General features: G+C 47.1%; 1 protein-coding gene across 1 annotated transcript in view; it reads left to right on the plus strand.

Annotated features, from left to right (window-relative positions):
- Positions 1 to 12194, plus strand: part of CMTM7 (CKLF like MARVEL transmembrane domain containing 7) — a 54820-nt gene extending 42626 nt beyond the window's left edge. The window contains exons 2-5 of the mRNA XM_023505202.2: positions 3765 to 3938; positions 7175 to 7273; positions 10530 to 10611; positions 11610 to 12194. Of these exons, the coding sequence (XP_023360970.1) occupies positions 3765 to 3938; positions 7175 to 7273; positions 10530 to 10611; positions 11610 to 11623 (369 nt within the window). The 3' untranslated portion in view covers positions 11624 to 12194. The remainder of the gene's footprint in view (positions 1 to 3764; positions 3939 to 7174; positions 7274 to 10529; positions 10612 to 11609) is intronic.
- Positions 12195 to 12438: the final 244 nt, after the last annotated feature.

Here is a 12438-nt window from a genome sequence, read left to right on the forward strand (position 1 = left end):
TTCAGGACCCCTATCTTAGTAAAATGTTAACTCCTTGAGGGCAAAGGCCATCTCCTTTTGTATATTCAGTGCCTAGAACAAAGGCCTGACCTATAGTATGCCCTTTATTGAATTGATTTACCCCCATTTTTCAGATATCAAAACTGAGGCTAAGAGGTTGACTTACCCAGAATAATACAACTAGTTAGTTTCAGGAGGGAACAAGCTAGGAGCTCTTCCCTGCATGTAGCAGATGCCCAATTAATGTTGTGTGGTACATATAAGAATACCTGCCTTATCCCCCAATCACTGCAACTATATGGATTTACATGGGCTTTGCACAGCATTATGGGTAGTAGAGGTCCCGCCTGATTACTGGGACTTACTGTGAGCCCCCTTTTAGTCTGAAGGTTAGTAACCCCAGTTACTGGACTCCTTTGAGATCCAATGGCTGTACTGGTCTGTCTTGGCCCTGGGGGAGAGAGGTATTGGAAGATCTTTCCTCCCAGCAGTAGAAATGTGGGGGACTATGGGTGCAGAACCACTTGTGCTGGTAGAAAAAGGCAAGATTGGCTTGGCTGTGCTGTCTATATAGATTCAGCTCCGCTGGACGGGAGAGAAGAGAAAGATCTGCAAATGAACCACAAATGAGATGAAAATTTAAAAAAGAAAAGACATCCATAGAACTGATTTTGTGAAACTCTCCAATAGCAGGTGCAAGGGCATTGCGGGAGACAGTTAACTCAACAAACTCAGGAGACCATGACACGCTTGCCATCTTGTGAAACGGCACAGATCGGGGCATTCCTGCCATCGAGTACAATGTGTTATTCCAAGAAAAACCCTCTTCAACAAGAAGGGTGCTTTCTGGTTCACTGGCAGGCACACTGGGCTGGGAGCCAGAAGACCAGTTTGGAAATCCTGGCTCGGCTGCTGATTAGCTGTGAAACGTCTGGCCAAAACCCATCGTCTCTATGGGTCTTACTTCATCTGTAAAATGGGGGGCTCTGAGACAAGGCTTTTTCATCGGTCACATCCTAGGTCCCTGGAGGCAATCTATGAACTTCTCCTACATTTTAAGTGCATAAAATAAAATACAGGGAAATCAATTACAATGAAATATAATAATTATTTTTTTAATTCATGGACTCCCAGGCTGAGAGCTCTGCTTTTAAGGTCCCTTCTAGGTCCAAATCATATCCCGTGGTTTATTCATAGTGAAACTCCAGAGGTTTACTTCCATGGGGAAAAAGAAATGAAAAATAAGCATTTATTGAGCACTTATTGTTTGTGAGGAACACAGTAAAAAAAAAAAAAAAAAGTCCTCACTATGACAGAGAAAGGCATTTCATAGGGACCATAGGACTTTGTAGAGTTAAAAAGAATGACCTTACAAGACTCCTAATTATTCAGGATGCAATAGGGAACCATTGAAAGTGTTTGAGCAAAGGAGTACCATGTCTGGAGCTGTACACAATTCCTTCACTCAAATGTTTTCACTATTCACTACTGCACCCTGATTAAATTATGAACACCGGATTAAATTGCAGACCCCTTTCTGGCCTTCAGTTCTTTTCCCCAAGCTGGGGGCCACTCTCCGGCCTTAGCTCCTGCTACTCCCAGTCAGAGGGACGACCTCAAAGGCCATGTCTCTAATGGAACCCATATTAGAATAAGAATACTGTCTAGACCAACCCCGGCATGTGCTCAGCCAGCTAGCCCTTGCCTCTCTGGAATGGCTCAGAATTGTGGGGCTCTTCCTTCACATCCGGTCCCAATCTCCCTGAGCCAGCTTGGGAAGGTTCCTGTGATTGTTTGGGGACATCTGGGATCTTTGGAGCTCTTAGAAAGCTGGTGGGTCTCCTTCCAACCCGGACAGAAATCCCTTCAGCTTCCAGGACCGAGCCAGCAGACTTTGAGGGGCACACCCTTGATGCAGGCCACAGAGCCCAGCCGCACCTTGCGCTCTGTGGCCATCCCTGGCAGTTTTGGGGATGGGCGTGTGGCTAGAATCCAGAGCTGGCTTTGCTGCCAAGGAGCCAAACACTGGGTTCCGGGGTTTAGAAAAGTCATCACTTCTGATTCTGGTTGGTTAACTGGAGAGGAACCGAGAGGAGGCTCCGTGGCTTCCGTGCACAGAGCAAAAGGGGGCCAAGCAAATACTGAGGTGCAGCGGGCTCAGAATCGACATTGTTTTGTTTTGACATTTAAGTGCTCTCTAATCCCACAGTAAAACAGCATGTGCACAGCCCTTAGGCTTGGGAAAGGGCTCTGAGCCTGCTGGGGAGCTCAGGTTAGCTTGTTCCTCCCAAAGAGAGGCTCTGGAAGATGCCCTTCACCAATGGGCATCTGCTGCACAACTGAGTTCCTTGAGTAAATTGGGCTTTACTGAATAATGGCTCTTTCTGCTGAGGCGGGGCTGGGGAGAATGAACTTCATCTTGGAGGAGCTGTCCCACTTAGCAGGATTAATAAAGGCCCTCATTACTGAGACTGACTCCTTCAGTCAGCCTCCGCCATCACCAAGAACCGGGCATTTCTCCCCGTGTTCCATAAAATTACACTGGAGGCCCCCCTCCCTTATCAGTGTGTACACGTAATTAATCTTAATCATCTACTAATGGAATGTATCAGTCAGTGAACATTTATTAAGCACCTACTGTGTACCAGGCAACATGCTAAGTGTTGAAATGATGCAGAGATTGTAAGCTCTTTGAGGGCAGATACAGGATTTGTCTTTCTTTGGATCCCCAAAATTTAGTGCTATGTCTGGCACATATTAAGAGCTTTATTAAATGCATGTTGACTTGTCTAATATTCCTGTCCAAAAGTCATGGGTTCAAATCCTCTTATCTGACACTAGTTGTGTGATTATGGCCAAGTGATTTCTCAGCCTTAGTTTCCTCAACTACAAAATTGTGAGGGTTGGAGTCAATGACCTCTAAAGTTTTTTCTGTCTCTATATCATTCTTTGTCTCACATGTGCTATGCCTGACACATACTAAGCTTTATTAAATGCATGTTGACTTGTCTAGTCTTCCCGTCCAAAAGTTATGGGTTCAAATCCTATTTCTGACACTAGTTGTATGATTATGGCCAAGTGATTTCTCAGCCTTAGTTTCCTCAACTACAAAATTGTGGGGGTTGGAGTCAGTGACCTCTAAAGTTTTCTCTGGCTCTACCTCATTCTTTGTTTCTCATGGTCTCTGTTAGTTGTCTAGGGAAGCCTGGGGACCCCATCTCAGAATATCGTTCTTAAAGAATTGAAGGAAATCCTTGATCCAGTTAGAGATCGGGAAAAACATACTTGCCCTTTTTTTCCATCTAAATTCACAGTCACTGAAATCTGTGGGGGAGGAGGGTGGTCTGTGCCCCCAGCTAATTAAGATTAAGACCTGATTAAGGTCCCCTGATTAAGACCCTGTGTTCTCCATCTCTGAATCAAGGACTAAGCTACTTAACCTTGCTAAGGTCAATAGAATGTAGGCTCCCAGAGGGCAGGTAACTGCCCAGAGGACACCCTTGTCTGGTGTGTGTGTGTGTGTGGGGGGGGGGGGCTACTTAGTCCAGCAGACATCTCACACCACCATGGAGATTGAAGAGACTGGGAGAGGGGGTCATTTGCCCATGAGGCCCCCCCAGGTGCCGAGTATCAGGCACAGGCTGGAGCTCAGCACTCCTTCCTAGTCAGAGGCCAGAGTTTTCTCCGCTGCACCAGGAGGAAGCTCGGTTCAGTGAAGCTCCCTTTGGGAGAACGCTCTCCAGTCTCCATTTCTCTTCCTGCAGGTATGTCTTCTTATTGCTTTTCTCTGCGTGAAGAACTCCATGTGGACCGACTATAGCGCCTACAGCTACTTTGAAGTGGTCACCATGTGTGATCTGCTGATGATTCTCATCTTCTACCTGGTCCATCTTTTCTACCTCTACAGGATGCTCACCTGTATCAGCTGGCCCTTGGCGGTAAGCGGGCTGGCAGCATTGGGGCGGAGGGGGGGTGGGAGCTGCACAGCCTGGAGCTCTGCTTGGTAACTGGAAGGGAGGGAGGGAAGCCATCCTCTCATCTTTCCAGGTGGTCCAGGTTAATCCTTTAATTTGGCACCCACTGGCCTAATTATCGGTTGTCAGTGATTACCTCTTACTGATTAAGGAAAGCTCTGGTAGGCTGCTCTCCTGATTTCCACCCCTTAGAGCTTCAAAACAGAGAGGATTTGGGAGGGAGGACAAAGCTCCAGAAGCCCATTTCTATCACTTTCCTAATGACTGGAATTGTTACTCAATAAACTTTTTTAAAGTACCTACTTTGTGCCTCACACTGTGCTAAGCTAAATGTAACACATTTTAGCTATAAAATAACCGGTAGAGATAAACAGCAGTTGCTAACCTTTTATTTATTTATTTTTAATAGACTTAAAATTATGTTTGGGGGGGAAAAAAAAAGGAAACATTTAAATGAGAAAAAAAAACAGCAATGTCTGGTTAGTCAGCCTTCCTCCTCCTTCTTCCTCCCTCCCTCCTCTCTTTCTTTCTCTGTCTCTCCCTCCCTCCCTCTCCCCTTCTCTCTCCCTTTCCCCCTTTCTCTTTCCCTCCTCTTTCCCTCTCTCCCTCTCCTTTCCCTCTTTCTCACTCTCTCTCTCCTCTATTTCTTGCTTCTCTCCTCCCCTCTCTCCCCTTTCTTTCTCCCTTCCCCTCCCTCTCCCACCTTTCTCCCCCTCTTTCTACACCTCTCTTTCCCACTCTCCCCTTTTCTCCCCTTCTTTTTTCCCTTCCTCTCCCTCTCTCTTTTTTCCCTCTCTCCCCCTCTCAAAGTTTGAAATTGATCACTGAAACTGATCATGATAATTGATCAAAAAGCGCATGCCTCTTAACTGGGAGAAAATGTTGGTGATCCATCCTTGCTATTGCACAGTGGCTGCCTCCTAACAGGTGCTTCCTGATCAACTGCTCTCTGCTAGCTTGGGAATCTGAAAGTGCAGTGAGCTCCCGAAGCTCCTGACCACCATTTCTGGTTTGTTTGCAGCACCAAGCTCCTTCTGTCCTCTCGGTTTTCTGTCTGCTGCATCTGCAGAAGGGCAGTGTGCAGAAGAATGGGGGTAAGGGGCAAAGCAGGGATGTCAGCAGACAGTCGCATGCTCTGCCCCTTCGGGCCTTCTTTAGCTTCTTGCCTCCCCTAAATTTATGCTGAATCCCAGAAATGAAAAGCTCAGGGACATGTCTTTGAAGGGCTCCTGTCCGGTTTCCCTTTTTGCTTTCTCTTGCCTCCTTTTCTCCTTTCCCCTCCTTTGCCTTTGAGGTTCTGCCCCACACTGCCAGTCCCTGTTTCCCACCACTCTCCAGTCTATCCAGCGTGAACGTTTGGTTACAAGGAAGCGGGAGGAAGAGGAAAGACTGAGCAATGTTTCTAATAATAGTGAAATACATTTCTGACACAGTGTGTGGAGTTCCAGCCCAGGACGCATGAAAAGGGATGTGTGTTTGGAAATGGAAACTCCTGTAGACTAAGACAGAGCCTTAAAGAGGAAACGTGATCTTTTAGTGGGCTCAACAAAGACAAGGTCTCCTTGATGACACATAGAAGCTAAATGAATATGAAAGAAAGCCATTCATGGAAAATCAAGGCTGATTCTGGGCCCGAATTTAGAAAGAGTATTCCTACTTTGGTGGGTCTCCAAGAGAAATATAAACAATATAGTAAAGGACCTACAAGTCATAAGATAGAATAGTAATAACCATCAAAACTCCCATGAGTCTCTAACATTGTAGGGCTTTATCTTTATTTCATTTGCTCCTCCCATTTGTCCCATGTGATACCTACGGCTCTTATTCCCATTTTAGAGATGAGGAAACTGAAGCTCAAATGTAGTTTGGTGTCCCGTTACCAGTCTTTATTGAGATGGGATTAAGGGCTTGTGCTTCCAGATTCCTGAGTCTAGCACCACCCACTGAGCCATGTTTGGCATTCTAGGTGAAGGAATTGGAGACTTTAAATTGGAAAAGAGAAATCTTGCAGAGCTGAGGCTGTGAAAGAGCAGCACGATGGCCATGTTTCAATTCAGATATTTGGAGAGTGGTTACAAGGATGAGGGACTTATCTTACTCTTGACTTACTCTACTTGACCCACCAGAAGATGCAGAAGTTCCACGACAAATTTAAGTAAAGTTCCTAACAATTGGAGCTGTTTGCAAATGCCTGGGAGGTTTCAGAGCAAAGCCCCACCTTTGTGGGTCTGCTATAGTGCAAGCTCTTGTTCAGGTCAAGATTGGATGCGAGGTCCCTGAGGTCCTTTCCATTTCTGGGATTCAGCACAGACTCAGGGGAGGCAAGATGAGGAGCACCCTAGGTGAACCTAGGAGGGAGAAAACCCTCTTTGGTCCATGTGGATGCTTCCCAGCTCCCTTCCAAGTTCTGTCTGAGGTTCAATAATTATTTCCTTTGGCTCTCACAGTAACTGTGAGGTAGCTGCTGCCCTCAGATCCATTTTACAGATGAAGAAGGAACTGGGGGTTTTAATCTGGAGAGCCAGCCCCGTGTGGTAAAGAACCTCAAACTTCATCCTGTCAGCTGTTGACGGACTCACAGACTCTCTGTGGTCAGTGACGATAAGTAGGGGCATGGAACTTTTGCACAAGGTAGAGAAGACCCAAAGCTGCTTTGCCTGGGACCTTTGCCCCTGGGAATGAAGCCAGTGGCTTCCTTGAATTTTTTAGCTGCCTGGTGGCAGGGAAGGGAGAAAGGATCATTTGTCATTCTCTGACAGCCAGAATCGTCTTCCAAAAGAAGCAAGCAGTTGTTGGCGGCTCTCTTGGCAAGCTGAGTTTTTATTCTGTCCCCTTTTCTTTTCTCCCTTTTTTTCCCCTCTTTTTTCTTCTTTTTCTCTCTCTTTTTTTCTTTTCTCCCTTTTTTCTTCTTTCTCTCTCTCTCTTTTTTTTTCTTTTTTCCCTTTGCTCCTGGCTTGCTTTCTCTCCCTCTTGGTTTGTCTCATGCCGGATCTGAAGAGAGCTGCCCGGAGTCAAGGGATGACTCCCTTTCTTGGTTTTCATTCTCTCTGGTATCACAGCTACTCCACCCAACACCCCACAGCAATACTCTAGGGACAGACCCTCCCAGGCCAGACTATCCCCCGCCCAACACCCCATGAGCAATACTCTCATCACTCCCAGGCCAGACTCCCCACTTTCCGCATCTTTCTCTCCTCCAGGAATTCCTCCATTACTTAATTGGTACAATCCTCCTGCTGATTGCATCCATCGTGGCAGCGTCCAAGAGTTACGGCATAGATGGGCTCGTGGCCGGAGCGGTGAGGAGCGTTCCCTTGACCAAGCACCCCAAAACTCAGCCACTTCCTTGATCTGGCACATGGATAACGGGAGCTTAGCTATAGAACTGAAAGGGACCTTAGAGGGCATCTAATCCAAGCCCATCCAAGAGATGCTCTAATCTAACTGTCTCAATTTATAGAGGAGGAAACTGAGTCAGAGAATTTAAGTGACTTCATCAGGGTCACAGCTCATCAGTATCACAGTATCAGTATCAGTATCACAGCTCATCATCAGTAAATTATAAACATTTACTAAGCACCTACTATGTGCCGGGCACTGTGCTAATGGCTGGGTCTACAAAAAGAGTCAGATTCAAGTCAGCCCTCAAGGAGCTTACAACCTAATGAGGAAGAAAGGCTGGAGGCCACAGGAAAAATTATGAACTAGGATAAATGGATAGTAAATGAGAGGGAGAAAGCACTGGAGCTCAGAGGGGCTGGGAAAGGGTCCAAAACAACAGCAAGAGCTACTACTGATAAAGGTGCTTAGAGTGCTCTAAGTCTGTTATCTCATTTAAGTTTCCCAAGAATTCTGGGCAATTGTTGCTGGTTTTAATCCCCTTCTCACAGAGGCAGAAATCAAAGCTCAGGAAGGTCAAGTGACTTTCTCAGGACAATGTCCCATTCTTCCCGATTTAAGCCCAGTGTCCTCTCCGATGACATCGAGCTGGATTTTACCACACACTTACTTTGAGGTTTACCTAAGTAATTTCACTTGGGACTTATCCATTATTCCCATTATACAGATAAGGAAGTTGAGGTCACATGACAGGTAGATTTTGGATGGAAATCTTCCTGACTTTATCGGGCAGCCTAAGCCACTCACCTGCCTTTTACTCTGACCAAGTAAATGAAGCCTCAGGACACAAACCACATTCAGGCTCTTAGGGCTGCCTTTGGGCAGAGGCCATGTAAGACACAAGGCATTCAGGGGACACAGTTGTGGAGGTAGGAAGACCTGAGTTCAAATCTTGGCTCATTTAAATAGCCATTAAATATGGCTCATTAAATAGCTAAGTATGCCCGGGCAAGCCACCAAAACTCTTCTAACCTGTGTTCCCTTCATATAAGTCATTCTAGTACGGCCTTTACAGGGTGGCTGGGAGTGCAGTTAGGTAACAGATGCAAAGTACTTCACAAAACTTAGAGGGCCGGATAAGCGTCACCATCACATCGCCTGCTTGGGAGGCCTCCTGTCTTAGCCGGGGCAGACTAGACCCCGGGACAATTAGCTGAACGAGATGATGGAGCGAGGGAAACAACTGGAGCAGAATCTAGCTGACAGAGGCTCATTCTGCAGACAATTGCCCGAGAGAAGCCTTCACAATGATGCACTTGTCAGTCAGTCAGTACCAATGGAATCCAGGAAGGAGCTGCTGCTGGCGGTGGCAGCTGGTGGAAGGCTCCCGGCAGCTCGGGGGTGGGCTCCGCCTTGGGCCGCAGAGGGACCAGACAGGGCCTGCTGCCCTAGGCCACCCTCGCCCAGCCAGAGGTGCCAATCACGGACACTTCAAAAGCGCTTTCAGACTTGGGCACTACTTTCTGTTATCCCACTTGGCCTGTGTGACCAGAGCACTTCATTTCATGGGCCTCAGTTGCCTCATCTGTAAAAAGCAGGGTGAGGGGGGACCAGGAGATCACCAGTTCTGACATTCGTTGCCCCTCTCAACTGCAATTGCAGCCACTAGTGGTCCTGATGTTGGCGCTCTCCCTGCCTCACAGAGGGTGAGTTCTGCTCAAACCCGATTTCGGGGCAAGAGGCAACAAAACCAGCCAGGAGACTGAAGTGCTAAGCGTCCACCCCACCTCCTTCCCTCCACCCCAGCCTGAGTCTGTTGGCGTCTTGTGTGCCCCTCCTCCTTCCTCCCTTGCAGTTGATCAAAGGGCTCAGGCAATTTGGGAATGGGAGAGGCAGCCTTCCTTTCATTCATTTACTCACCTCCCAAATTACCAAGGGGGAGAGCTGGAAGGGACCCTGAGGCCCAACCCCTCCACTGGAGAATTGGGAAAAGATAAATGACAGCCAGGATCACTCTACCCAGCTAGGAAGAGTCCAAGCCAGGCCTCAAACCCCAAGGGTCCAATCTCTAATAGACTTTGCTCAAGTTAAGCTACTTAACAAACAGAGGAGCTACTGTGTGCTAACACAGGAGATCTCTACTATCATAGGAAAAAACTTCCTTCTCTGAGAATGAACTCGGGGGTCCCAGTCCTAGAGGGTTCCTGAAGAGGGAAGGCAAGGGACTAAGCATTTCTTATTCTAAGCATTTTTTACAAATATCTCATTTGATCTTCAAAACAACCCTCCAAGGTAAGGTCCTTTTTCACCTCCATTTTACAAATGCGGAAACTGAGGCAAGCAGACATTAAGCGACTTGGCCAAGATCACACTGCTAATGAGTATCTTAAGCTGGATTTGAACTTAGGTCCTCTAGATTACACATCCAGCGCACTAACCCCTGAACCACCCTGAAGATCTTCCATTCTTTAAGAAGGATTATGGGAAAATCTACATGTCACAGTATATCAAGAAATCCAGAAGACGCAGGTCAAGCTTGACATATGTTGGGTTGTATGGCTGGGCAAGTGACTCATCTTTCCAGCATCCCAGGGAGCTCTAACACAAAATTTCTAAAGCTTTCTTGGATCTCTGGGCAGCCCAGAGGAGCCTCCGGAACCCTTCTCAGAATCATTTTTAAGTGCATAAAATAAAACACACAGGACTGATTACAAAGGAAGCCAGTGATGCCGCAATAATTATTTTTTTAAAATTTAATTCACAGAACCTGCTCTGATCTTTATTTGCATCAGGGATAGAGGAAGCTTTTCATTGGGATTCTCTTCCATCCATGAAATCCAAGAACTGATTACACATACACACACATATACATGCATAATACACACAAACACGTACACATACACCCATATACACTCAGAAGTTCTATATTTAGAGCATAAAGGAACCTAATAAGCTCCTAGTCCAGGATTCCCATTTAACAGTTAAGGAAACTGAGGCTGGCAGGTTCAAGTTAGCACACACTAAGGGATAGAGCCAGGATCTGTTCCAGTTCCTCTCGACTGTCCCCACCCAGCTAAGATCCAGAAGAGAGGGGATGTCCATGGGAGATAAAGCAGCCCATGGTGGGGCCTGGGAAGCCCGGGACCCATTATGAGGCTTGTTAGCCTCAGAGCTGGGGATAAAGGCCCTTCCCTCTCCCTTTCTTCTCGGCTGCAGGTCTTTGGCTTCCTGGCTACTGTGCTGTGCATGGTGAGCATCTGGTCGTCCTACAAGATCTCGTGTATAACCCAGGCCACAGGTGAGTGACCGCCCAACTCTGCACAAAACAGTTTGCTGAAAATGGGAGTGTCTCTGCACCGGGGAGAGCTCGCCCCTCCTGGGAGGAATGGTCAGCGAGAATTAGGCTGCAGGAGGAGACGCCAGCCCCCAGGCCCGGCTCTAAAGCAGTTTGGGTTGTGGATGGGGGAAAGGAAGGGCTGGAGCACTCTGTTCCCTCCCGCTTGTCCTCCTTCCTTCCCAAGAGGCTTTATGGTTGAGCATTAGCTTCAGGCTGGGGAGGGGTGTTGGGAAGCTACTTCCAAAAAGTGAATTTAAGAAAACTTTAAAAATTTTGTCATTTTTTTGTTTTTCTTTCTAAATGTTCATTGTTTTTATGTCACGCTCATTTCCAGGGATATCATTTCCCTCTCCCTTCCATGTTAAGCTATTCCTTCTCAGAATAAAAGAAAAAAAAAAAAACTAATCAACACATTAATAGTATATACAATACTCTCTACCCATAATCCCTCTCCTCTGCAGAGAAGAGAATTTTTAATGACTTAAAATGCTCACTGTGCTGACACCTTTTATCTTCCTACTGTCCATCATCTTGAGGGCTTGAGGATTAGGGGTTAGAGAGCAGGGATCAGTATTAAGATTGATAACAATTGAGACCCACAGCACTTTCTAAATTACAAAAAAGCACTTTTCTGAAAATGTTTTGTGAGGTAGAGAACTTAGGCATCATTATCCCCATTTCACAGAAGAGTAAACTAAGGTTCTGAGAGATTTAATGACTTGCCCACAGCTAGTTAGTCTTAGAGTTGGGACTTTTAAAAATTCTTTGTCTTTTGATTGCAAGCCCAGAATCCTTTTCACCCTATTACATTGCCTCTCTTTGTATGATAATAATAATCACTCTCTGATATTTCATGGAGCTGGACTGTACTGGTGCAGGCCGCCCTTCCGCTGATGCAGATTGGGGAGGGGTACCACCAGTGAATGGCCGTCTGACCCGACCCTCCCTCTTCTTTCCAGCTGCAGCTGTGTGATGGCGTCACCCATAATGCCTCGTACCCCCTGGTAGGAAGAGCCCCCGTGGGGCAGAAGGGGACATACGGTCGGCCAGAAGGACCACCTGTTGTGGGTGGGAGCAAGAAGGGCTTTGGAAGCAAAGTCTTTGGTGCCAAAGTACCGCCCAGAAGGATGGCGAGCCTTCCTGAGGGCCCCCCATGCCCTTCCTGGAGTTCTGTCCAGGAGATGGGCTTCCCCAGACTCCTCTTCCAGCTTTCTTAGCCACAGCCCTGCCTCTTCTTGGGAAGGCGATGACGTGGACTGGACTAGACGGGCGGGGAAGGGAAGCCGCGTCTCAAGCAGCCTCTGCCTCCTGCTGTCTGGCAAACCTCTTCAGGTCTCCCATTTCATAGGAGTGCAAGACCGAGCCCTCTCTAATGCTGTCTTCACTTCATTCTGGGGGGAAGGGGCGCCAACTCGCAAACATTATGTGAATCCTTTTGTAAAACCCCCTCTTCCCCGTCCCTAATTTATCTGCTTTTGTAAATCCAACATTGATGTTCAGCTTGCTTAAAGTGAGACGGCCCCGATAAACCCCATATAACAGCAGTCGCCTGTGTCTCATTTCATCATCCTTGCCATAAACGAAGGAAGTAAAACCCAAAGTGGCTCATTGAGGGAGGGCCTGCTGGAGGCACAAAGCAGCCTCTTGTGGGGAGGTCGCTAGCTGTTCTGGGCTTGGGGCCAGCCGCACACTTGATTCCCTTATATTTTCACTAACGTCTCCATGATCCTGAGCACTTTACTCACTTGGCCCCAAACAGCCTCGTGAGGATGATGTCATCCTTACAGA

This window comes from Sarcophilus harrisii, chromosome 5 (genome assembly GCF_902635505.1).
Source record: "Sarcophilus harrisii chromosome 5, mSarHar1.11, whole genome shotgun sequence".
Lineage (NCBI taxonomy): Eukaryota > Metazoa > Chordata > Mammalia > Dasyuromorphia > Dasyuridae > Sarcophilus > Sarcophilus harrisii.